This window comes from Cryptomeria japonica, chromosome 10 (assembly GCF_030272615.1).
Source record: "Cryptomeria japonica chromosome 10, Sugi_1.0, whole genome shotgun sequence".
In the NCBI taxonomy this organism is placed as follows: Eukaryota; Viridiplantae; Streptophyta; class Pinopsida; order Cupressales; family Cupressaceae; genus Cryptomeria; species Cryptomeria japonica.
Window position 1 is genome coordinate 135,531,276 of NC_081414.1, and position 27,365 is coordinate 135,558,640.

Consider the following 27,365-nt stretch of genomic DNA (forward strand, 5'->3'; position numbering starts at 1 on the left):
ACCATCTCCCCACCGTGGGGACATTATTAACATTTATTATTAAATAATATTTCAAAGTGGGGACATTACAGTCTGCTCCACCTAAGATTTCTTGTCCTCAAGCAAAGTCAGATTTAATTTTCTCAAACTGAATCATCTACAAATATGAGGATTCCCCAAACCAACCTATGGGAATTTGTAATCTTTCATGTGATGTAATTAGCTTCTTCTATACACTCTAAGATAGTTTAGGAATTGGAGGTTCTATACCAAGTGATGTTTCTTTCATTATCTTGGTTAAGTTCTCTTGTGCTAACATGATAGACATGTTGGAAATACATCAAGTCAAACACAGAGCATACACATGAAAACACAAAGCATACATATGAAAATATGCAGACACGAAGCATACACACGAATACAAATGTTGTTCGATTTATTGATTCATCTTTAGCCTGCAGGATAGCAGGATCAAAGCTCTGATACCATTTGTAATGTCCCCTACTAGGGACTGCCTGTTTCCCAATCAGTTAACACACATTACTATATATTATAATGCTTCGATTCATATTACTGAAACTATTACACGAATTAGTATTCATAACACATTCAACATTCATTATATTAAGTCCTATCTTAACTTCTTTCCTAATCCTAATGAGGGATGGGGATTTACTGTCATAGAGCGCTGACACCAACTACAAAGAGGCTCCTTCAAGGCCCAGGACTACATCCCTACCCATCTTGGGCTCACCATTACTTGTGATGGGTTTACTCAACTTTCCCTACACACACCAACCTATCCTCCCATAGACATTAGCAAATGAATTAAAGTCTAGGCCATTAATATAATTGTCTTTCATGTGCTATGAATGTATATGAAATTAAGTATGACTGTCATACATATTGCAGTCCAATTTAATATTAATATTAATTCTGCATAAGAACATTATTGGGCTTCATATATTAAGCATACTTATTAAACACATTCCCATGCATACCACCAAGAACAAAGATGTTACTGCCTGTAACTTAATTACAGTTCTGATCTGATCTGATCCATGGTGATGTCACTGGATGCTTTAATTCCTTTATATCTCTCAATGTGAGGGAGAGGTCACGCCTCTTCATCATGTATGTCCTTTGGCAAGAGACACACCCTTTCACCATTAACACCCTTTGAAAGAGTGCAACTCTTCATTATTTCTGCCCTTTGACAGGGACACAACCTTTCACAATCAAAATAAGATCTGCACTTCTGATTCCCAAATTATCCCCCTTTCAAATGAGTTGTCCTCTCTCTTTTATTCCTTATATTTTGGAGAGTCGCAACTTATTGTTTCATGCCTTTTGACTATTCATTAACTTTAATCAAATTTAAATTATATTCTTTTATATTTAATTTAATTTTTATTTTTATTCTTTTCTATTTTTATTTTATTTTTAACATTTATTATTAAATTATATTTCAAAGTGGGGACATTACACCATAAATGATAATCCTGTTAATTTTCTTAGTTTCATTAGTCAATCCCTAAATGAACATGAGTTCAAATAGAATATAAAACTTAAAAAGTAATATTCAATAAGTAGAATTCAATTCACAAATTAGCATTCGAGTGACCTTACTCCCTAGATGACACAATAATAGATGCATACACATGCGGCCCTAATAGTCACTTATTTTACATTTTGTTAATTACATGATTTACTTTTAAGATCAGAAATCCTACAATACTAAAACCGAATTTCTAAGCACCAAAAGGAAGTCATTTTTCAATTTAGTTGAATGTCCAAGGGGTAGAATGAAAAACAATATGTTGCACACATTCTCTATTTGGGGAAATCAGTCTTAAAAAGGCAAGAGATCAAAACTTGCATTAAATTACATAACAAGATGAATATTTGAAATCAGCTTTTGGCAGAAATTGATAAGGACATTCACACCAATTAGTTTTAATATTGAATTCAATACATTATGTGTATGTCTAAACTTAATTTTGATATCGCACATAATAAAACTTGTAGAAATTTAAGTATCCCTATACATATATAAAATTGCGGTCCTTGACCGTCCCCAAAAAATGGCACCTAGACTGACATCCCCAAAATGTGTCCCCTATCAACCCACCATTGCCATCCTATAAATACAATGGAACATATATCCAAAGAGGTCCTTGGAGTGTGCCATAAGGAGTGAAATGGTAATTGCTTTATTGATTAATGAAAACGAAGTTGTACATATAGGCAATTACAAGACGATGTTTCTAAAAGAAACAGTCATAAACGAAAGCAAAAATAGAAACAAACTAAAATAACTAATATACACTAAATGACCATTAAATAGTAATTAAATACTCTAATACCCTCTCTTAATGGTCATCCTATCAACTACACCAAGTTGCCTCCTAAATTTTACAAAGTTGTCTGGGCTCAAAGACTTGGTGAGGATGTTTGTAGTTTGATCCTTAGTTGGAACATACTACAACTGAACAAATCCATCTTCTACAAGTTGTCGAAAAAAGTGACAATGAAGCTCAACATGTTTGGTATGCTTGTGGAAGACTGGATTCTTAGCAAGTTTCGGCACCGCTTGATTGCCACAAAACAAGGGAGAAGGATTTGCTTGAGACATTTGCATGTCAGAAAGCATCCTTTGAAGCCAAATGCCTCACACGTTGCTTTAATAGTTCCCCAATATTCAACTTTGGTCAAGGAAAGAGCTACTGCCTGTTATTTCTTACTGGTCCCTGTGACTACACCTGTACCCAAACTGAAGACATACCCAGAAGTAGACTTCTTGTCATCAACAGAACCTGTCCAATCTGAGTTTATAAAACCAATCAGCCGAGGATCTTTGCTTCTCCTTACAGAACGCCAAAGCCAGGTGTTCCCTTCACATACCTCAAGACACGCTAATGTCCTACCTTAAGGGTTGTCATGAAGTGAGAATGTAGCTCACAGCATAACTAAGATCAGGTCTAGTGGCTGTTAGGTAGATGAGACTACCAAATAGCTGCCTAAAACCTGATTCATTCACCATAGGTGAATGTGATTAGAATAGTAGTTTCAGCCCTTTCTCCATATGTGTAGATGAAGGTTTGCAATCATTCATCCTCAACTTATCCAACAAACTCTTAGCATACTTTGATTGAGAAATAAAGATACTACCACTAGTCTGCCAAACCTCTACACCGAGACAACAATGCAGAAGTCCCAAACCTATCATATCAAAAGACTGGCACAAATTCTGTTTGATCTGCTCAATCAAATGTGTCGCACTACCAATAATGATTGGGTCATCGACATAGATGACAAGAAGAAGAATCTCACTACCAATATTCTTGACATACAAGTTGGGATCCGAAAGGACTACTCTAAAAGCCTTGTCCAACGAAATATTGATCATTTTTTATGTACCATGCCCGAGGAGCTTGTTTGAGACCATAGAGTGCTTTCACCAATCTACATACCCGGTGTTGTTTACTGATAACCTTGAAACCTTGAGGTTGTGTCACGTAGACCTCTTGCTCCAAATCACCATTGAGGAAGGCACTCTTAACATCCATTTGATGGACCTTACAACCAAACTATGCTACAATGGCTAGAACAAGCCGAATGGTGCTCATCTTGGTTGTGGGAGTAAATGTCTCCTCATAGTCGATGCCCTCTTTTTGTGAGAACCCTTTAGCCGCCAACCGAGCCTTGAACTTATCAAGAGTTCAATCAGTCTTATACTTGACTTCATAGAGCCATTTGTAGCCAATGGTTTTCTTCCCAGGTGGAAGATCTGATAGAGCCCATGTTTTGCTCTTGAGAAGACTATGATGTTCAGCTTCCATAGCCTTTTCCCATTCACGCTTTCCTTGTGCTTCAGAATAAGTCTGAGGCTCATAAATACACTGAAGATTTGCCATGAGAGCAAAATTTACTGTGTTCTTTTTGCTCTAACCTCTAGAAGATCTCCCCTCAACAAGTTCATCATCACGAATAGCACTAATGGTCTTTTCCCACCATTTAGGTCGAAGAGTAGAAGCACCTGTATCCAACTTAGGATATGCAGCATGATTGGGGCTGCTTGCAATAAACTAATCTGAATGTTGATCCGGATGTTCCTAAGAAAAATCTAGTGGAACAAGATCCTGCCAAGGAGATTCAACAATCTTTGTGTCAGAATCAGCAAAATCCCTCCCTTCAGGTGGAGCTGAGGGAATTCAAACACCCAAATCCTTAGCCTTCAGAGGCTGATCTTTAAAACTGAAAATAGGAGAAGAAAGTTGAAAAGGCCCTCCTTCTTCATCAAACGCAACATCTCGACTAAATATAAGACAATCAATGTCTACATCAATCTGCCAATAAGCCTTATGGTTGTCACTGTAGCCCGTGAACATCAACTCCTTGGAATAAACTAATCTAGATGTTGATTTAGGTGTTCCTGAGGAAAATCTTGTGGAACAAGATCTTGCTGAGGAGATTCAGCAATCTTTGTGTCAGAATTAGCAGAATCCCTCCCTTCAAGTGGAGCTAAGGGAAGTTGAACACCCAAATCCTTAGCCTTCAAAGGGTGATCTTCAAAACTGAAAACAGGAGAAGAGAGTTGAAAAGGCCCTCCTTCATCAAACACAACATCTCGACTGAATATAAGACATTCAACGTCTACATCAATCAGCCAATAAGCCTCATGGTTGTCACATAGCCCGTGAACATCAACTTTTGGCACTTTGAATCCAGTTTTGATCTCTTTGCATCTAGGATCCAAACATAAGCAGTAGAGCCAAAAACTTTCAAGTGGCTGATTTTGGGCTTCCTCCCAGACCAAGCTTCCTCTGGGGTCATCTTCTTAATGGCCTATGTTGGAGACTGGTTCAAAAGATACACGACAGTATAGATTGCTCAGCCCAAAATTTCTTAGCAACATTCCTATGTTCCAACATAGACCAAGCCATTTCGGTGATTGTGCAGTTCCTTAACTCAACAACACCGTTTTGCTGAGGAGTGTAGGGTGTGGTAAGTTGGTGCTTAATACCGTATTTTGCACAAAAGTTGGAGAAATCAATAGAACGAAATTCCCCCCATTATCTGACCTTAGAGTTTTAAAGGGACATCCTGACTCATTTTCAACTAAGGCCTTAAACTTCTGAAATTCAATAAACACTTCTGATTTGTTTTTAAGAAAAAACACCCACATTTTTCTACTGAAGTCATTGACAAATAACAAAAAATACTTGGCGCCAGTGACCGATGCAGTGTTCATTGATCCATAGACATCTGCATGAACCAACTACAAGACCTGGGAGGCTCTCCAATCATCGCCATTTGAGAAAGGAGTCTGATGCTGCTTTCCTGCCTGGCAAGCTCTGCAAACACCATGACTCTAGGACTGAATCTCAGGTAACCCAACAACCAGACCCTCTCGAGTCAATTGAGAGAGAAAGTGAAGATTCAAGTGCCCATACCACTTATGCCAATGTGTGTTGATAGAAGAACTCTCTGCTGCCATGACATGCTCTTGAGAATCGCCAGTGTCAACAAGTCTATAAGACCATGATCCACAAGGCCAACAACAAGTTGTTGGTTGAAAATTTTGTACACTTGGAGAAATATACAAAATTGTGGTTTCAACCACAGTGTGTGAGTAAAACTCTTCTAATTAAGGGAAGGCTCCCCCTATCTAACTACAACTTTAAAAATAAAATGGGATGGGACAGCAGTCTTTCTTCTTATTTCAAGAAAGGCAATATCCTTTTCTCTTCACAGAAAAGTAATACCAATTTAACATAAAATAGGAGTAACAACTTTTTGAAATGAAATGAAAGAAAGGAAATGAAATTTCCTAAAAGCTCATAGACTTTCGTCACTTCCTTCAAGACGGGACAACAATATCAAGCTCAAAGTCTTGATTATATGAAGTCTTATCTACCCTTTTCTATACTAACACTATCAAGAACAAATTATAACAGCTCAAAGACTAAAATATCTTATTTTTTTCTACATAAAACAGTGGGAAGTAGTATAAGCTCAAAGACACACAGCTATTTCTCACAAAATCTGCTTCTAAACTCTCTTAAGAATAAGTGCAAGCACAAAGACTTGCAGCTCCTCTCAAAAGAATATTTATTCTAATTTATATTAACCTCAAATACTTGCAGCACAAAGGCTGCAAATCAAATTTGATTAAGTTCTTTGAAGAAACACTTGCAACAAAGATAATATAGAACACAAACTCAAGAATGTGGCACAAAGACTCAAAATTTGAGCAATTTCCTTGTATTTCTTTCAATTCTTCAATTCACACATGAAAGCTCAAAGACTTCTTTGCTGTAAATTTGGCAGAGTTTTTGCTTGCTTTCCAAAAGATAAAGATTACAATAGACCCCTCAAGTTTTTATAGAAGAGGAGTCTTGAGAAAAAGGTGGGAGGATCCTAACTGAACACAACTTGTAGTTGCCTTACATGTAATTACAAAAGTGCAAGTAAAGACTTAACTTGCAATTTACAAAAGGTTTTTACATGCAACTTGTCAAAAGAAAAACTACAACTAAGAGATTACAAATCTGGAAAAATACAACTAAGTGTTGAAAAACACTTAAGCTGCAGCGTGTGAAGACATGAATCCTTCGAACTTCTAGATGATCATTCGTAGCTCAGCGGGATTCGGTTCATGGGTGTTCTTAGCAACAACCATGGTCTTAACAAATGGTATCATGGCATCGAAGAAGCATAGAGTCGTTCTTCTCCAAGATGGACTGAATTTCGTGCAAAAAGATTTGATGTTTCATCAAAACCTGAATTGAAGCAGCTAAGAATTGTTCGCTCCTCCATTCATTATGAATCCTCATCTGTAGATCTGCGAGCACTTCTTCTGGTATCAATTCTCCATTCTGACTCATTATATTGCAAGAGGCCTTCTCACAATGGCAAACAATACCTTGGAATACTCCAACCCACAATCTCATTGCATCATCAATCTCCTCAATGAGGGATTTGAGAACAAGGGCTTTATTCTCCAGAAGTTCTTCAAATTCCAAGTACATGACCCTGGAAGGAATAATGGCATGCTCCTGAAGAACACTCAACTGTTGTTGGAGCATTGTGCGCCAAATTGTCAAACTACCCTCAACCCTTTCCAAATTCTGTTTGAAAGTCTCGGAGGTATGATTCAATTTTTCTTCAATGGTCTCCAGCTTAGACATCATTTGGAAAATGTCTTTCAGCACTTGTGCACACAGATCATGAAGTTGATCCACCCAAGAATCCAACGCTTGTACTTTCTAAGCAGCTCTTTCAACTCCCCGAATTGATTCTTGGGAACCAAAAGAACTTGTAGGATTACTCCCTTCACCAGCAAGTTTTGTAATTTTATGAACAGCTGCAACAAGTTGTCGGTTCTCCTCTTCTAGCTTGTCTTTCTTTACTAGAAGTTCATCATACCGCTACACTAGTGAGGCTACGGATTGCTAGGCATCATGTTTGACCACTTCATGTGTTTGTTTACCCAATTCTATCCTTGTAACCCTGTAATCAGCAGCTTGCATTTCCTCACGTGGCTTATCCGCAAGGGACTCAACAATTTATGCCACTTTCATCTTATTGCTATCAACAGTTACTCTTGAGATTGTCTTGGCCTTTTTAGCAACCTTTGGCCTAGACTGTTTGAGTTGCTAATAGTCAAAGACATCAGGAGAGATTTCCTGCTTCTTCCTCTTTGGGGTAAAAGAACTAAGACATGGAGGTAAAACAGCTAGTTCTCCTCTAGTGGCCGTTGAAGGCGAAAGAGAAGCAGTTTTTGTTTGAACAGTCGTGGTCACCCTGGGAGGAGTATCTATTTGGATGGCGACCATGGTTTGATCAGTAACCAATGGGCATGAAGATTGCCTCATAAATTCTTCAAAGTCAGAAGTAGAGGCATCAATCTCTGACAAATGGATACATGCAGGAGTATGCTCAGGAATTTCCAACGAACTCTCTTGTTGATGATCAGGAGGCGGCTCAACTGCTGAAATAGGAACAGCATTCTGAGGAGACTCTTCCACTATTATGTCAGGAGAAAGAGGCATCCCAATGGAAACTGAAGAAGGAATCTCATGAGGTGAGTCCGAAGCTATAGACCTAGGAGCATCATCTGATTGCTTTCCTTCTTCTGGATTATTAGGATCGATCACATGAACGTGAAATTGAGACTTTTCCTTTCCACGAACTATCGCCTCCTTAGGAGGAAGCACTATTGCATGACTAACCTGCAATTTGATCTTGGTACCTGAAGATGATGCACCTTCCTTGTTGTCAATCTGAATCTCAGGCTTAGGTCCAAGAGGCCCCGTAGAGTCATCTTCTTTCCCAACCTTGATCTTGATGAGTCTAACACCATTACCTTTGAACCAAGTGTTGGTGTTAGCCAGGATAAGCTGAAATCTTTCAAGAATGGACATGCATTCTTTATGCGACCATTGGATTAAAGGAAGTGCGGCTTCGTGAGACGTACTCTGGATCGAGCACAAGACCATCATCGATCATTCCTTGCGGAATCTCCACCAAGTTCAGATCAATAACCTGCTCAACAGTAACCCTGCAATAGTCCATCTTGAGAACCTCCATTTCTATACGGAGATCTACCCAGATACCCTACGATGCACGTGCACGAAGGACTTTTTGATCTTTTCCTTCATACCCCGGTAACCAAAATCTGCCCTGGACTTAAACCTTTTGAGTTTAATCTCTTACATCTCAGTATCCATAGCTTTGGCTTTGATTGATGTGACAAGAGAATACCGGCCAATTTTCAATGGGTTTGTTGTAGAAATCCCCATTCCGACCTTATGTCTGACAGATTGATGAGTGTGCACAGCCATGATCTATCTTCCCAACTCCATAAGAATGATATTATCAGTCGGGTATCTAGGGAGCATATATGGTTGCCCACTGTAGCATCCGACTCTCACATAAGTGAAAGTTGGGAATTGGAGAAATAAGCACCCATACTCATTGACTCTTTCCCATGCTTCATCTGACACCCTTCTGTTCTTTAGAGTCTTGTCAAACTGGCACATGAAGTAACCAAAGAATGCATCTTGAACTCTTCTGAAATGTAATCTACTGGGTCTCAAAGGCAGTTGATCGTAATATTCCCACATAGGTATAAGCGAGCGATCACCCTTGGTAGAAAGACTAGGGAAATGTTTGAGTGACGCTGCCAAATACACTAAGTATGAATTCATGTAGAAAGTCATGGTGGTTGGGACTTCTGCAAGTTGCTCACACAAAGCATCACTGATAATCTCTCCCCATGATATATGATGAGATTGCCTTATGAACATGGTAAACTAATACATCCAGGGTTCAAAAACATTAGAGTGTTCAAGACCCATCATCTTGCTGAGGAGAGTAATGATGTCTCCAATTTCCCACTTAAAGTCACAATGGTACAACTTAGCCCATCTTGTGAAGGCAGCTCGTGGCTCATGAATCCACCTGTTAATATGACGTTTGCAGTCCTTCTCCCTCTTGACATAGTACTCGGTTGCACTATCCTTTGAAATTTCCATATAAACAAGTGTTGGTGGTATTCTGAAGACTTTCTCAATTGTATCTACATCAAGGCGGATTATTGCCTCACCATAATCAATTCTAATGGTTCTCGTCTCCTTGTCAAAGCGATGGGCGCAAGCGAGAACAAATTCAGGTTCTAGGGCAGCCACTAGAAAAGACGATGCGTGATTGATGTGGCTGTCCAACAACCGCTGCATATTACTATCCTACGGATCCTCCACGCTCTTGACGAATTCTGACATGTCCACATGCCCTATCTCTGTGTCTTTTATGTGATCCAAAGGAGAGGAAACTTGCGAAGGTGAAACTTCATTCTAATACTTGTCATATTTATACTTCTTCAGAATAGGAGAGGATGGTAAATCTGACATTGAAGGAGAAGCTAGTATACTGCGATGAAGACTTAAAAGTGTTAAGGCAACATCATAATCAGCTGCAACTAACATTTTTCCTTCTTCAAATGGGAAGAACTCCAACCCTTGCACTTCACGACTTTGTGAGAGAAAGATGGGAAATAAATGGGAATGGTGGAAATTTGACTTTGACCAATTTTGGATCTTGGGGAGAGTTTTACAAGTAGGGAAGAATGAACATGCAATCGGATTTTTAAAAACCGAATGCAAGTATACTTGTAAAACGAAAAATGGAGAAATGAGTGAAAATAAGATTTAGACTTGTGAGAAATGACGTGAACGGAAAGTACAGATATAAGCAATATGGATGTATAAAAATAGGAAGGTCTTGGGAATGTCAATATCAAGAAAATGGGAAGAACTTTGTACATGCAATCCAGTTCTACAAACCCGATTTTGGAAAGATGGGTATTTTTCATCTTTACAACTTGGAATTTCACTAAAAGGATGGTTAAATTCTTATAACCATAAGGGAAGATCAATTATTTTCATCCAACTTGTAATCGGGATTTAAAATCCCAAATGCAAGTAAAGAGGGAAAATGGGGAAGAACAATGAAATTCACAAATTGCTTTGCAAAGGGGAAAATCTCTCTCACAAAAACCGATTTTTGGGGCAAAACCAACATATACACAAATTTACAACTAGAATGGAAAAACAAGAAAACCAGAAAACAAGAAAACAAGAAAATGAAACAAGAAGATGAAACAAGAAGAAAAGAAATCATACCTTGCTTCAATCCGAAATGTTTCTTCAAAAGATGATCAATCTTTGATTGAAGAAAACAACCCCTTAAGTAAGCAAGAAACAAACTCGGGAAAGGAAGGAGCGGATGGCGCACGGACACGATGGGCCTACCCATTGGTGAGATTAACCCAGAGGCCGATGACGCGCAAACAGAGCTTTACGACGGGGAAGAAACTGCAACGAGGGAATTCTCAATCCTCCTTCAGGTGGCCATCGAGACCTACGTCCGAAGAGAGGCCACAGAAGCTGAAGTCCCAACAAGTGTCGTGTGGACCGCACTGGAAGTTAGCCCCGCAGTAAATCAATTGATGAACCACCTCCCCCGGTTGCTTGCACAGGCATCACTGGCACAATGAAGTCGCTTGGAGGAGATTGCCTGTGAGGAGCGACGCCAACAAGTCCTCCAACAGTACGAAGAAAACAGTCATGGCTTGGGGGCTAAGCGTGATGGCACGAGGCCAAGGGGAAATTGAACCCTGAACCCCAGGAGGAATAAAGAACATTCTATATTATAATAATGGTGTCGTATTATTGACACAAATTGTTTCCGACCGGATGAATTAATAAAGAAGTGTTCTATTTTCATGTGTTGTTGCTATTTATGGGGATGTACGGGAATTAATGCCCAACCTATTAAACAAAGATAGAAATAAGAAAGCACAAACGGAGGAGTGGGAGGCCGCACAGAGGGCCTTGATTCTGGAACAAGTAGAACGTAGATGGAGGCTGAGGCAACTTGCCGAAGGACGACTTGCCGAAGGGCTGCCCGAAGGGAACCAAAGAGGTGTCACGAAGGGTGCAGAAGCCGAGGAAAATTTCTACGCGTCGCCAAAACACCGTAGGGTGAGAAGCCACGAAGAGGTTTTGGAGGAAACAAGGCTACGAAGGAATCTGATCGAAGAGACCCGGGATCAATTCAGGAACTTATCCCTTACGTCGCGCAGTGAGGACCACCGAAGGAAGCCGGACGTGGGTGAGAATGAAGGTGAGGGCAACCGTACGACCGTAGGTGCCGAGGAGCCGCAAACACACGGCAAACAAAACACCGTACCCCCAGTCACTCAAGCAGGAAACGCCACCGGTGCCGGAGGGAGTGGTGCGGGTGCACGACAAACACAGCCACAACCACCTCTGGGGACACGACCCCCATCAATGGCCAGTAAACAGAAGTTGTCGAAGTTCAACGGCGACGGGAAGGAAGATCCCGTCCGCCATTGCCGCACTTGCGAAACCATATGGTCAACGAACGGCGTTATCGACCAGGACGAATGGGTAACACAATTTCCAGCAACCTTAAGGGGAGTGGCCATCGACTGGTACTCAGATACGGATAAGGCCAAAGTCGACACATGGCCCAACCTGAAGGAGTTCGGGATAGAGTTCCACCTCCTCAGAGACGACAATGAAATAGTAGCCGAAATCTATGGCACAAAGCAGAACAAGAACGACACTGTCCGAGCCTATAGTCGGCGGCTCAAGGAACTGTTGGGGAAAATGGAGAGTCAACCAGTGGATGGGTTGAAAAAGAGATGGTTCGTGGAGGGACTGAAACACTCCCTCCGGAAGAAAATGAAAATTGTTCCACCAACCTCGTACGAAGATGCATATAATAGAGCGATGGATCTCGAGAGGACCAAGACATTCAAGAAAAAAAAGAAGGATAGCTCGTCCGAGGATGATGACTCTTCCGAGGGAAGTAGCAGCGATGGCGAGGCTGGCAAAAAGGTGCAAGCGCTCCAGAAAGACATGGAGCGAATGAGGAGAGAATTTAAAACAATGAGAAGCACGGGTCGAACTGAAGGGGACGTATGGTGCATGGAGTGCAAAGAGGAAGGACATACGAAGGGTACTTGCCCAAAGAAGGCCTTTTGCGAGATTTGCCAAGTGATGGGACACTCCATCAAGGAGTGCCCATACAACATGAAGACCCGAAGTACGCAAATGAACCAAGTGTTGTTCACTGAACAGGCCACAACATCCGCACCAACGGGTACTGCCCAACAAACCAACACAACGGCATCATCTGGAGGTTACCGGGACAACAAACGTGGCGGCAGAAGGAATAACAACAATAACAATATCAGAAGCAGTATCCAGTATGATGCCAAGGGCCGGCCAATGATCCAGTGTAGGGCCTGCAATCAGTGGGGGCACTTCGCCCGGGATTGCACGAAGGAAGCCACCCTTTAGCACCTCTGCCGATGGTGTGGGCCAAGCGACCATGAGGACGCAAATTGCCCAAAGCCAGGGGTTAACCTCCTCAACATTGAGAAGACTAGTGAGAAACAAGTACTAGCGATCACCCACGCTCAAACGAAAAAGGCCACTTATCCGGACCCCTGTACGGAGAAGGAGAGATTACAGGAGGCAAAAGCCAATATTGAACGTGAGATGATGGTCGAATGACAGAACAATGAGGTGATGAGTACATCATCCCGTACGGAAGCTGAAAATAACATCATTGGGCAAGTACTGCAGATGGAAGTGCCTATAAGGGTAAGGGACCTTCTAGAAACAATGCCACAGTTGAGAACCGTCATTTTTAGTTCCATACAAACCACTGCGCAGGCACCTTCGCGTGCCACACGAGCGGAAGTTTCGGTCAGCCCCTCAGCTGACCCAATGTTGTTGGCCTTAAATAGTGGTCGGCATCCTATTGTAGTAGAGATGGGAATTATCGGGGCTATACTCAAAGACACCATCGTGGATGGAGGTTCGGGGGTGAATGTACTGCCAGAGGATACGTGGAAGAAGCTCGGGAAGCCAACACTATGGCCACCCATGTTCAACTTGGTAGGTGCAGACCAGCACGGCATCAAGCCACTCGGCACCCTAATGGCCCAGCCGGTCACCATCGGCATACAACCCTTCATACTAGATTTTGTGGTAATCCCACTCAAGAAGAAGGGGTACGACGCCATCTTAGGCAAAGGGTGGCTGGTTACAGCAAAGGTGAACCACGACTGGAAAAAGAACACCCTTTCTATGGAGAAAGGGGGGCGGAAGTACACCATTGATCTGAGGCCCAGGTTGTCGGCGAGGAACTGGCGTCATCTGACTCGGATTCGGAGGATTCAAACAGATGGGAGTGGGACTCCTATGAAGGTAAAGACGAGAGGGAACCAAACGAGGAAGGAGTGCTGGAACTTGGCGGATGTTTAGAAGATGACACTTCCTCATTGAATGGACTCTTCCACTGGCAAATGGAAGACTATGAAGTGTTTCATCCAGCTTGTCACAAGCTACAGATTGAGGACAAGCCAGGCGAGAAGGATGAGTTTTTGCCAAAATACACGGAGTACAAGGAGGGAGTCGCCAAAGTAAATGATGTCTCGACATACGAATTTTCGAAAGATAGGCCAATGCGGTACGAAGACCCCACTGTGAAGGAGACAAACCTGGGAGACACTGCCAATCCCCGAAATATTTGGGTAGACGACGATTGGAGCCTAGTGCTGAAGGCTGCAGCATTCAAAATCTTCTTGGAATACAAGGACGTATTCGCATGGTCCTACAAGGATCTGAAGGGGGTCTCACCAGAAATGTGTGTCCACCGGATACCATTGGTCCCAAGAGCTCAACTGGTACGGAAGAGGTCGTACCGAATGAACAAAAACTATGTTGCCAAGGTGAACAAGGAGATCGAACGGATGCTGGAGGCCGGCATCATATTTCAAGTGGAGACAAGTGAGTGGGTCTCGCGGATTGTGATTTCACTAAAGAAGGAGGCCAATGAGATCCGCATCTGCGTGGATTTTCGGTGCCTCGACGCAGTCACCATCAAGGACCCATTTCCCACACCCTTCATAGACAATATCCTGGAGGAGGTGGCTGGCCATGAAATGTACTCATTTCTCGACGGCTTCTCAGGTTACAACCAGATTTCGATAGCTGAGGAGGACAAGCTGAAGACCACTTTTGTGGTGGAAGATGGAGTCTATGCATACAACCGGATGCCTTTCGGGTTGTGCAACGCTCCCGCAACCTTCCAGAGGATAGTTCTTCACATCTTTGATAAGATGTCTATGGGAAATTTTAAAGCCTTTTTGGATGACTAGTCGATTTTTAGTAGCGAAGACACTCACTTGGTGGCGCTGAGAGAGTGCATGGAGCGATGCCAAAGGGCCAGACTCACCTTAAATCCACAGAAATGTCGATTTATGGTACCACAAGGGAAGTTGCTGGGCCATATCATTTGTAAAGTTGGACTGAAAACTGACCCAGATAAGGTACGAGTAATTGTGGAAATGGAGTCGCCCATTGATGTGACAGGAGTCAAGTCCATTTTGGGACACATTGGATACTACCGGAAGTTCATCAAGAACTTTTCCCAACTTTCATTTCCACTCGACAAACTAACTCGAAAGGGCGAACCATACATATGGGAATCGGCACAAAGGGAAGCATTCCAGGAACTCAAGACGAGACTGGTGGCAGCACCCATTCTGGCCTATCCAAACTGGGACCGAGAATTCCACGTACACATGAATGCCTCGAACTATGCCATTGGTGCTACGCTAGCGCAGGAAGGGGCACACGGGTTGGATCACCCCATCTATTTTGCAAGTAGGTTGATGTCAAAAGCCGAGAGGAACTACAGTACCACCGAGAGGGAGGCCCTCGAGATGGTCTATGCCGTACAGAAATTTCTACACTACCTACTAGCGACACCCTTCACCTTCTATGTGGACCATCAGGCCTTGATGTACCTGATAAACAAACCCATCATACAAGGCAGGATAAGCAGGTGGCTACTGCTACTTCAGGAGTTTACGTTCACAATAATTGTACGGCCAGGCAAAAGCCATGTCATTGCTGACCAATTGTCCCGGATCAGGTCTGGAGAGCCGCCAGAAGGGGTAAATGACGACTTCCCAGACGCCCACCTATTCAAGATCGCAGTAGTACCACCATGGTATACTGCCATTGGGGAATATCTCTCCACCTCCGTATTCCCCCAAGGCATGCCTCCGGGAGAGCAAAGAAAGCTTGTATTGAGAAGCTGCACATTCCACTTGATTAATGGTTTATTGTATAAAATGGGCCTCGACGAGGTGTTACGTCGGTGTATGATGGAGGAAGAGGTGCCAAGCGTCATGAGGGAAGCCCACGAGGGGCCCGCGGGAGGCCATATGGGACCCGACACTACGGCAAGAAAGGTGTTGCTAGCAAGCCTATGGTGGCCCACATTATATAATGATGCGAGGGAATGGGTAGTAGGTTGTGATACCTGCCAGAGAGCAAGGAGGCCGCTGAAAAGGGATTTCATGCCTCTCAACCCTTCGCATGCTCAAGAACTATTCAAGCGCTGGGGGCTGGATTTTATGGGGCCACTCAAAGTGAGCCGCGCTAGGAGGTGTCGCTACATTGTGGTAGCCACAGAATATTTAACCAGGTGGGTTAAAGCGTGGGCCTTACCTAACAACTCGACCGTAAGTACAGCAAGATTCATCTACGAGCAAATTATTACACGGTATGGGATCCCTATGCAATTGACAAGCGACAAGGGTGAACATTTTGTGAACCACGTTATTAAACTCCTTACTACGGAATTCAAGATTTTCCATTCACTATCTAGCCCCTATTACCCGCGAGCCAATGGGCAAGCCGAGGCTACCAACAAGATTCTCGTGGGCGTAATTTACAAGTCGTGTGGTGTCAAGGGAGAAGACTAGGAAGAAAAATTACCCTCGGTCTTGTGGGCCTACCGCACAACCTACAAGGTAACCACCAGCCAGACTCCGTTCCAACCCATGTACAGGCAGGAAGCTGTGGTGCGAGTGGAATTCATGGTGCCAAGCCTTCGCATTGTAGTGGAGAACAGGCTTGGGGATATGGAGAGCCTGAGGGAGAGATTGTATGCCTTAAGCAAGCTGGACGAAAAAAGAATGATGGCACAATGGGCCACAGAGGCAGCCCAGCAAAGACGGAAGGTCTGGCATGACAAGCATCTTCGACGAATGAAGTTTACTCCGAGGCAATTAGTGTTGAAATTCAATGGGAGGAACGAAATCAAACCCGAAAAATTTAAAGTACGATGGCTAGGCCCCTTCAAGGTATGCGAGGTCAATGCCAACGGGGCGATTAAGTTATGGACGCTAGATGGGAAGGAGATACCAAATGCCGTCAATGGGTCGAAATTAAAACAGTACCACGAACAGAGACGGGAAGGAGATACCAGATGTCGTCAATGGGTCCACCGTGCGGTGGCTATATTACCACCGCAGCACGAAAAGGAAAACATAATTGAAACGCAGGCCCAGCTAGCAGTAAGAAAAAAACATATCGCGGAGGGAGAGCCCCAACCGTACACTGTACTACCGACAGGAGCAGAAAGTGGCAGTTGGTAGTTGGAAGGAGAAAGTAGCAGGCTGGCAGTTGGAAGGAGAAAGTGGCAGGCTGGCAGTTTAAGCTATAAAAGCAGATTAAGGAAATTAATCCGAGACCAATGGACACAAATAGGAACAAGGCGGATTGGAGAAAACAGTTACAGCCGTTAGAAGACAAGTTACAGGGAGGGCGAAGAACTTCAGAATCAAGTGCAGACACAAGCAAACGAGTTTTGCCATCTGGTGTGCGTATTGTAGGCAGCCTCGGGATGAGCACCAGTCAGAAAAGCAAGAAGCATCGTCCAAAACCCCTCTCGACAAAGGACAGGGAAGAGGTAATAGCAGATAATATTGTGTTCGAAGGTAATATTGTGTTCGAAGGTCTTAATGGAATAGACTATAGGAATTGGTGGGCGAAGACACCTCATGATGACACCATAAAGAAAAACCTTCGCCAGGCACGGGTACAATGGGCCATCCAAATGCCAGTTTTCTGCATAAAGGATTTTGAGGTGGTTTTGCGTGCCATGATTGGCAGTTATGATAGACACAGCCACCAGTCTGTATTTGACTATCAGCACCAACGGATAACTATTTCTTTCATGGCAAGTGAGTTCAGTAGGGTGTTTGGCATACTGGGGTTGAAAGGAAAGAAAATCGACACTTACAAAAAATTAGTCCAAAAAAACATGCCACATTGCTACAGTTGATGTTGCGCAATAACCTCACCCAGGGAGAAAAAGATAGCCTCAAAAGTGCAGGCAAGAGTAGGGGGGTCAAGAAAACATTTTTGGCCAAGGGAGTATGGCGATGCCTGTTTTCCGTAGTGAAGAGTCGCCTTACAGGTGCTAACCGCGCGTCTGACATAGCTATCGCACAAATAGTGTTGATGAATGGGCTGCACAATGGGGTGGTATATGATTGGGCATCATTGTTGGCAGATAGGATGGACGAGTTCATGACTCTACAGTACAAGAAATTTTACATGCCACATCACGCCATTGGGTTATTTCTCGTTGCAGTCCGCACACAGATCACCCCAGGCTCACAGCCATTGGAGCCACAAGGTCGTGTTGCACCGGACCAGCCGCCCATATTCTACTGGTCGCACTTGGACGTCTTGGCACATGGCGCAGAGGCACGTCTGGGCACAAAAAGGAAGAAGCCTGCCATGTTAGAAACAGAGTCCGACGCAAAGGAGGATGCTGATAGCAGCAGGGAGGAATCTGTAGACACCTCCCAGGTGAGCGGAGGGAGCTTTCAGTTGGCAGGAAGAGGGAGTGACCAGTTGCCTGAAGAAGAGGTAGTGGAATCAGCAGGTGCAAAAGGGTTCGTTGTAGCATCGCACCAAGTCCACTTTACACCAGCACGCCTACCGCAGACTTGTCAGTTGGTAGTGCCCCGGTCATTCGGGACAGTCAGTGTAATCACCACGGTGCCAGTACCTAGCTTTGGGCAGCCTCGGGTGATGATAGCCATGACACCACCGAGGGTTGAGACCACAGCAAGGATAGACTCTGGAGTGGCGCCCGTTCAGGAGGGGCCGGGTATCTCGGCGAGTGCAGGGGCTTCCATGGAGACGGATGTGCCAGGTCAGGATGTGTCGGGTGTGCCAAGTTATATGCAGGAAGCAATGATGGAAGCAAGCGCTCTCCATGATGACCTCAGTGCCTGGTTGAGCCGTTACCAGCTTGCACTCGTGGCATCGGTGGGGGAGGTCGCTTTATCTCCAGGCAGGGCCATACATTCCTTGGATATCATTGATCTCGAGGGGAGTTCTCCGAGTAGTAGGGCGATCCGTCACCCCCTGCGGATGTAGTAACCAGTCCGTACAGAGAGGAGGGGGTGCCTGTGGGAGTACAGCAGGGTACGGGAGAGTTGGAGAAGTTCATTGCTGAGATGACTCTAGGAGCACAGCGGTTGGTGTCATCTGCCAGACTCCAGGCGGATGCCGCCATGGTTGAGTGGATGGAGAGGTTGTTGACCTTTGCTCGCACCGGATGCAGAGAGGAGTTTGAGAGGTGTTTTGAGTCTGTCGGGTGGCCTGAGACAGAGAACCTGGCAATGCTGGAGGCTTGGCGCCTCACTAAGGGGGTTAGTGAGACCTGGATGCAATCGTTGTTGAGAGAGGTGGAGCAGGCCTTCCACGAAGGCTATCTTGAGCTCCAGAGGACACAATAGATGTCATCCACTGTTGAGGCCTTGCGCGTAGCAGCAGTGACAGCTTGGGAGGAGCTGACTGCCAGGTTTCGGGAGCTTGAGGCTACCGTGGCATAGACTCGGACAGCAATGGACATTTTAGTAGCAGAGAAGTCTGCCTTGCTGATACAGCTGGAAGAGGAAAGGGCATCCAGAGAGCAGTTGGAGACTCAATTGGTCAGTGCATTGGAGAGCGTGGCCAAGAAGGATAAGGTGTTGGAGGCAGCATATATGGTAAAGACTACCATGGAGCGGTAGATGGTGGCGGAGTGGGACCTGAAGAGGAGGACGGAGCAAGTGTACGAACTCCGTGGGCGATTGACGTCCACCGCTACACCACCACCGGCGCCTTCTTCATCAGGGACGCCCTTTGCACCCCCTTAGTTTTTGATTTTGGGTTCTGTAGTCGCCATGTATTCTTCATTTTGTTGTAAGTCGCCTGGAGACGACTTTTCTTTTTGGGGGGGATGATGTTAGCGGCAATATTGTACATGAATAAAACTAGTTAATTAAGTTGTAATTGTCTTTGTTAGTTCGGTAACCTAGGGATGGTAGTTACGGTGCAACGGTTAGCACTCGCACCCCCTCGGTACCTTTATATACCTCGGAGGTAACTTGTACAAACGGACATGATTATGAATGGAATACCATCTCTTATATTTTATCTGATATCTATGGCATTATTATTCTGCATTACATGGTTTATCTGTATGTTTTAAGCTATTCACCCAAGAGGGTAAACAAACATCTTAAGCACCAAATCGTGGCACAAAAAGCAAGTATATTGGCACAAGAACCGGTCAAATCTTCCTCCAACTTCAACGCCTAGGTGAAGGAAGACAAAACGATTTAGGAAAGAAGAGATTCGTGGAGTTTGGATCCACCAAACGTGGTATTTGGCAAACACGTGTTTGCTGTTTTAGACCCAAAAACCAGCAAAAACAAACTCCAAATGGCGTGATATGAGTTTCAAGATGCATGAAAATAGGCAAGAATCCAAAACGCCTCTTCTTCCCTAAAAATCTCCACAAAAATTGACTTGAATCTCCAACAAAATCACCTTCCTTAGCTGGTCGGGTTTTTGAGAAAAAAAGAACAAGTTCGATTTTGCATGTAATAGTGGAAATCGGGTTTTGAAGTTCATATTGCATGTTTAAAATCTCACTTTTCTCTTCACAAGGCAAAATCGGGTTTTTAAGACACAATAGCAAGTTTAAAATGTCTTTATTTTCACTTATGGAGCAAATCGGGTTTTTAAAACTCAATTGCAAGTTTTAATATGTCACTTTTCTCCATTCTAAGCAAAATCGGGTTTTTGAGAGAGATATACAAGTTATTACAAGTTATAATAACTTGTAAAGGGAAAATAAAATCCCTTCAACAAGTTTTAATAACTTAACACATGTAATAGGGGAATAAAATCCCCATTACAAGCAAAAAACACTAAAATAGGGATTTTACAAAAGAATTACAAGTGACTTTTAAATATGCAATTTAAAATTAACTTGAGACTTATCCAAAAGATCCCTATTATGACTTAAAAAGCCAAAAAGCATCAAGGGGGAAATAAAAAGTAAGTTACAAGTTCTTTTTTCAAAAAGTGCACTTGTAATTAGCTAAAAATTTCCCTACAAAGACTAAAACAAAGGAAAACATTAAAACTTGCAATTTAAGGAATATTTCCCACCTGCAGTCAGGGAGAAAAAACCCGAAATTGAAGGAAAGACATAGCAAACGAACCCAAAAGGCGATGAAAAACGTGGTTCGAGAATGGACTGAGGATTAAGCCAGTCCAAGGGTGAAGCAAAATTCTGCCTCGTGAAGCATGTCGTTGAGTAAAATTTTTATTTTTTGACAAAAAATTTATATAATGGTCCTTCATTTTTTAAAACAAAAATGAGGACAACACAACTGTAGTGTGAGTCTCCTTGTCAACAATGTTACACTTGTGTGCACTGAAGATGACATCTAGCTTCGGACAATGGCACATAATCTAACTAACTGGGAGAAGATTCAATTCCATGCCTGGAACATAGTATACATTGAGAAATAAAAATTTTCTCCCTCCAGATTGAATCTAAACGACCCTTGCCGACAATAGTATACTCTTCTCCTCCTCCAAAAATCACAAAATCACTGAAAGCCATGTACTCTGAGAACCAATCCCATCGATTCATGATATGTCAAGAAGCTTCGGAATCTATATACCAAGCAGATGATCTGACAAAATCTGTTGGTAGTTTGGCCATATAAGCATAAAAGGTAGACTCCTTCTGCTTAGTATGTTCTGCAACATGGGCCTTCTATTGAGACACTCCCTATTTAAATTGCTTATAAGCCAATCATTTCTTGCAATCTTTCTTCATATGACCAAACTTGTGACAGTAGTTGCATGTAATATTCTTCTTGGAATTCTCCTGAGATTTTCCTTATCCTTTCTGCTAGAAGGACTTGCCTTTGCCTTTGTCCTTATCTAAGGCTTTGGTAGTGAATGCCTATTCAGTGGAGGATGTGCTAGTGCTGCTGCCAAACTACTGTTTCCATCTATCCTGCTGCAGAAGCTTGTTGCAGAGGGCAGAAAACTTGAGATCAACACTAGTGGAAGTAATAATGAGCGTCTCAATAAAATGCTCATAGGATCGAAACAAGCTTTTCAAAGTAGTCACTAGCATGTCTTTTTCCTCCATTTTGTGACCAATAGCTTCCAATCAATCACATTTATCCTTGATCTTCAAAAGATGCTCCTACAGAGACATTTTATCATCCATCATTATGGAAAAGCATCTTCTTCAAAAAGAACGCTTGGCTTTTGTCGGACGTTTCATGAAGGTCCTTCAAATGTTGCCAAATCTCTATAGCAGTCTTAATAGCCAGGACTTGAGAAAGCTAATCATCGGTGATGGATAATTTGATGAGCATGACTGCTTCCCAATTGCACTCATCATATTTGTCTTGATCTTTACTCGTTGTTGAAGATTGAATCGAAGTACCCAGAATGACCTCATCAAGGCACCAATATTTGAAGATAATTAGCATGCGTTGTTTCCACGTGTTATAATTGCAGCCATTGAACTTTTGACTGCTCTCCAACATGATGTTTGTCAGAGACACCATCTCACCAACTGTCCAATGAACAGAAAATGAAAAAGCACTTCAAAAGTCTAATGGAATAGTCAAAAAAGTCAACCCGACAACAATTACCCAAATCCTAAGGTGCACAAATCTCGAGGCACGCACCAAAAAAATGATATTTTATGCAAAAAATCAATCAAAAAACCCTAGGCAAAAGACACTGGATTGCAAAGAAAGCAAATCGTAGGTCGCAAGGACTTTGCTAAGAACCCACGATTATTGTAAAACAAAAGTTTGCAAATCTTAGCCATGTGTAGAAAACACGTTGCTTTTATGTCTCAAACCAACCCACGAAATTTGTAAAGGCTATGGGATGAAACCAACCCGTTGTGACCAGAGAAGAATCACAAAAAACCCTTCACACAAAATACACAAATCGTGCATAATGTTGAGATCGCGAGAAGAGATGTTGAAAAGATGCGGCTTGAAACGTGGTCACAACTGGTGCAGAGCCCACACGTTTTGACAAAGAGTTGATGTGGGTTTTAAAAACCTGTCACAAACGAGAATGGAGAGAAAAACAAACACGGTCATCAGTGCAGAGACCCGCAATTTGCAAAACGCCCTGCGAGTTGTTTTGATGGGGAAACCCTTGAGTTGCAAAGTAAAAACCACAATATTTTTGTTCTAAAAAATTTGAAAAACTTCTAAAAATTTTTTAAAAAATTAGGATTACCTACGAATTTTATTGATCAAAAATTCACCAAAAGATTTATCCTACTCTGATACCATGAAATGGTAATTTCTTTATTGATTAATGAAAACAAAGTTGTACATATAGGCAATTACAAGACGATGTTTCTAAAAAAAACAGTCGTAAATAGAAGCAGAAATAGAAACAAATTAAAATAACTAATATACATTAAATGACCATTAAATAGTAATTAAATATTCTAATAAGGAGTTCCAAACAAGAATTGTTAAAGTGGAAAATGTTCAAAAAGCTACTTGGACATTGTTAAAAGGAGTTTTGGCCGAATTTTTAAAAACACAAAAAGTTTCTAAGAGAGAGGAAAACACCACTGTTGCTAGTGGAAAAGATGTTTTATTCATAAAATAAAATGATAATATGGGTCATTGAGATGCAAAAAGGATTTTTTTGATGAATCATGAAAAACATCAATTCAAAACACTGAATTCCAAGCTTTCAGACTGCATGCAAAGCATTGTAAACACTGATAAAGAATGGAAGCCAGTTATAATTTTATGCATGTGTCACTGAAATTGTTGTCCAAGTTTGGTTACAGGTTTTTATTTTTTAAGATGTTATGATTTTGTGCATTCAATATTATTTGATAGTTATTACAAGCTTTGTCTTGCACTAGTTGTTGATTTAAATTTTGTAGTTTTGTATACAAATCTCCATATTTGATTCATACTATCTTGTGTGTGTTTAACTTAAATCAATCTTTGTATTGTACTCACATTTTTTAATCTCTAGTTTTAGATGTAAAGAGTAAGCATTTGTTAACCATCTAGGTTGTTTGTAAGCATAATCCCCAACTAATACAATAATTGGTATACATTTCTAAATACAGATAAAAGATAGTTAGCAAACATAGTTAGCAAATAAAAGATTATGGAACAAAATAATTATTAGAAGTATAAAATTTCTGCTGGGGCGTTTAAAGAGGATGTCAAAAATAAGAAGCAAAGAACATGTACTAAATGCATGTTTACCTTCAGATACTTCACATTGAGCCCATGCATGGACCGATATATCCAAGCTATCCCTAATTTTCTTTCGCTTCCGTCCTAATTTGCCATCTACTGATGATCTAAACCTTGCTTGTCCGGAAATTGAATGGTTTGCTAAATCTGACTGAGATTGCCCAGAATCTCGCAACTTGCGTCTAGTCCTTCCTTCAGTATCATCATTTCCTTCTGAGACCAGTCCACCACTTGAAACATTAGGTGTAAATACTTGCTGCTTGGATTTTGTAATAAGGATTATGAGGCGACTCTGCAGTTCAGAAAGACTACACAAGAAAAAACAAAGAAAATAGGAGTCAACCTATCACACTGTATGACACAAACAATGGTAAGATATCTAGCATAAGGAAAAATACATCTAAGCTTCACTAAAACCATTATAAGAAAAATAAGTTAATAACGCTATATGAATTCTTGGCATACAGTTCATATCTTCTTTGTGCTTCATCCCTCCCCATTACTGACAAGTCATTTGCATCTCCTGAGTGTTGTTTTGGCACATTACCTGGAAAGGAATACCAACTAAGTTCAATACAACTGCACTCCCTATGGGTCACTCAGTATGACAGGAACAAATGGGAGAGCAAAATTGTTTGATGCAACAAATAGAATGCTCTGTGATAATGTAGTATCACTGTTTTATTACTGAACTAATTAAATTGCACAAAATGACCACACATCAATAAAATACAGCTAAACATAAAATCCTTCCAAAACATGACTAGCAGTTTATAAACAGTAAATATGAGACATTGCAATTAAAAATAAATGCAGTTTTTAAGAAAAATTTACCAACAGTATTCAGAAAAACTCTCAGAAAGGTCAGATGGAGTGGATTTCTGAGAGGACACAACTCTGTATTTGCTAATAATTATCATTTGGAAGCAAATAATCTATAGATTTGCATATAATTGCCTTCATTATTTAGGCTTGAAAATATATGCAGGCAAGGAAAGTAGCAAAAGTTTGCCTCTGAAAATTTTCTAGCCACAGCTTGCATACTTGGACTCACCAAAAATTCTCAATTCAGCAAAACTCAGCAACTTAAAAGAGTACTTGGTTAAAAAAATGAAGTTTTTTCAGTCTACAGGCACGTTTTGGGCAGATTGTTCAGGATATAGGTGTTTCAGGGCACGTTTTTCAGTTTACACTTTACAGTCATGCTTTTCAATCTACAGTCATTTTTTAGGGCATGTTTTCAGTTCACGGTGTTGTTTTTCAGTCTACAGTTGTGGTTTAGGGCATATTTTTCAATTTACAGTCACATTTAGGGGCATAAAACTCACCTAAAACTGTGCCCCAGCCAAGTCACAAGTTAACATGTGAGTTACTTGTTTTAAAAAAAAAACTCATGAGTACTCAGCGAGTTTGAGAAGTATAGTTCTAGCAATCAAATATTTTTCACTCATTACAAATGGCAGACAAAGAACTCTAATGAGAAAGACCATAAGGTAGATCAAGGCACAAATTACGTGATTTCTCATCTCAACTCAAAGCAACCAAAAGACAAATTCCTAAGCAAATTAGTTAGATTTTCTTAATTGTATTCAACCTAAGCTCAGGATTCAAGAGCTATAAGCTCTGTACTCAGAAGCCATACTGTCAATGAGTGAACTGCAGATAAATGTAGTTTTTAACCTGTGATTCCCTCTGGTATCTGATCTATGGGCTCATGCTCATTTACGCTATTATCTATAAGTATTCATTCTGCCTAAATCTCTGTACTAGTACAACTAACTTATTTTTCCTTATCCAGCATAATAATATAATTAAAATTACTCAAAGTTGATATACCTAAGGGGATGGTCCCGCAGTGCAACGGCAACGTTGCAAGTAGTATTGATACCACGTTCTCAGTTCGAGACTCAGCATGTTCATATGCTTGTTCGAACTTGTTTCTTCGTCCTGTGTTTGCAGAGAAAAATTCTAGGTGCGATGGACGAGATGTACGACCCTTAATGCAAGGATTGACATGATCGAGTTCTCGGACAGCTTGACCAAGACAGATGTACTCCCTCGCATGCGTCGGTGGTCCCTACTGCGCTGTCCCTCATGCCTCACGCCTCACCACTTGAATGTGCTCGGGTCTCGTACGGAGTAATAAGGCAGAGAGTGTGTAGTGACAAGGAGTGTACAGAAAGATAAGGAGTGAGGTGAAAAGAATGGAGAGATAAGGCGATGCCACATGGAGAGATAAGGGATGGACGGATAAGGAGAAGAATGGAGAGATAAGGAGAGGAATGGAGTGATAAGGAGAGTAGCAGAGAGATAAGAGGACGCCCAAGAAATGAAAGAGAATTGAGACCGGCATGAGACAAATTAGGGAGGTGTTAATGCCTCAGCGGGCCAAAAAAATGTAACCATGGGGATGAGGCCCCCCACTGTGACCTCACTGGATCGTAGCTCCAGTCAAAAGCAATTATCGATCAAAAAAAAAAGTTGACATACCTAAAAAAAAAACTAGCTCAGAACAATGCATCGCAAGCCATAAGTACACAACACAATAACAATGATGTTCATGTGAGCATAATCTCTAAATGTAACCAAAGAAAACTGCACATCACATAGCTCCCATTTGTCTGAAACATAGTTTTAAAACATAGTTTTGCATGGACTCGCGAGTCTTTCAGACGGACTCGCGCGACCCAGAAAAAAAGTCATGCAAGCTTTAAAATTGAATTTTTTTTTTTTTAAATTGCCTTCATTTGGCATAACTGAGGGAGTGAAAAATAAAAGAAAAATAACACTCGATGCCTTTATCAAATAACACCCGACGCTGTCAAAAGCTCTAGTTTTGGAATATATTAGAGAACAAGAGGAAGCTGATAGGAGAAGTGGCAAAGCAAAGACTGATCATCCTCTTGTCCAGTCAAGCTCGAAGACTACGAGGCCTTGTAGTAGTATTGGCTCCACAAGACCAGCCGGTTCACATCCTTTCATGCCAAAACCACCAATTGCTCCACTAGAAAATCAAAATGTTGTGGCTTCACGGAAAAGAGGCCCATTGGATACTACCTTCAAAAATGAAATGAGAGAGATTGCAGATCAGAGCATTGGGCGTTGCCTTTATGGCAATGGGCTTCCTTTCAACCTTGTTAGATCACCTTACCTTCGGGACATGGTACATACCCTTTGCAACACACCTTCTGATTGTGTTTGTCCAGGGTATGAAAAGGTGAGAACCACCTTATTGGCAAAGGAGAAAGCATCCGTAGAGTCACAGTTGAAAGTCATCAAAAATACATGGCCGGAAACAGGTTTGACCATCATTTCTAATGGATGGAAAGATTGTAAAAATAGGCCATTG

General features: G+C 41.9%; 1 protein-coding gene across 1 annotated transcript in view; it reads right to left on the reverse strand.

The window, feature by feature from the left end:
- The window catches only part of LOC131027167 (uncharacterized), a 171,667-nt gene that overhangs the window by 80,775 nt on the left and 63,527 nt on the right, over positions 1-27,365 (reverse strand). The window contains exons 5-6 of the mRNA XM_057957167.2: positions 24,482-24,563; positions 24,026-24,324 (exon numbers count right to left, since the gene is read on the reverse strand). Coding sequence (XP_057813150.2) covers positions 24,026-24,324; positions 24,482-24,563 — 381 coding nt within the window. The remainder of the gene's footprint in view (positions 1-24,025; positions 24,325-24,481; positions 24,564-27,365) is intronic.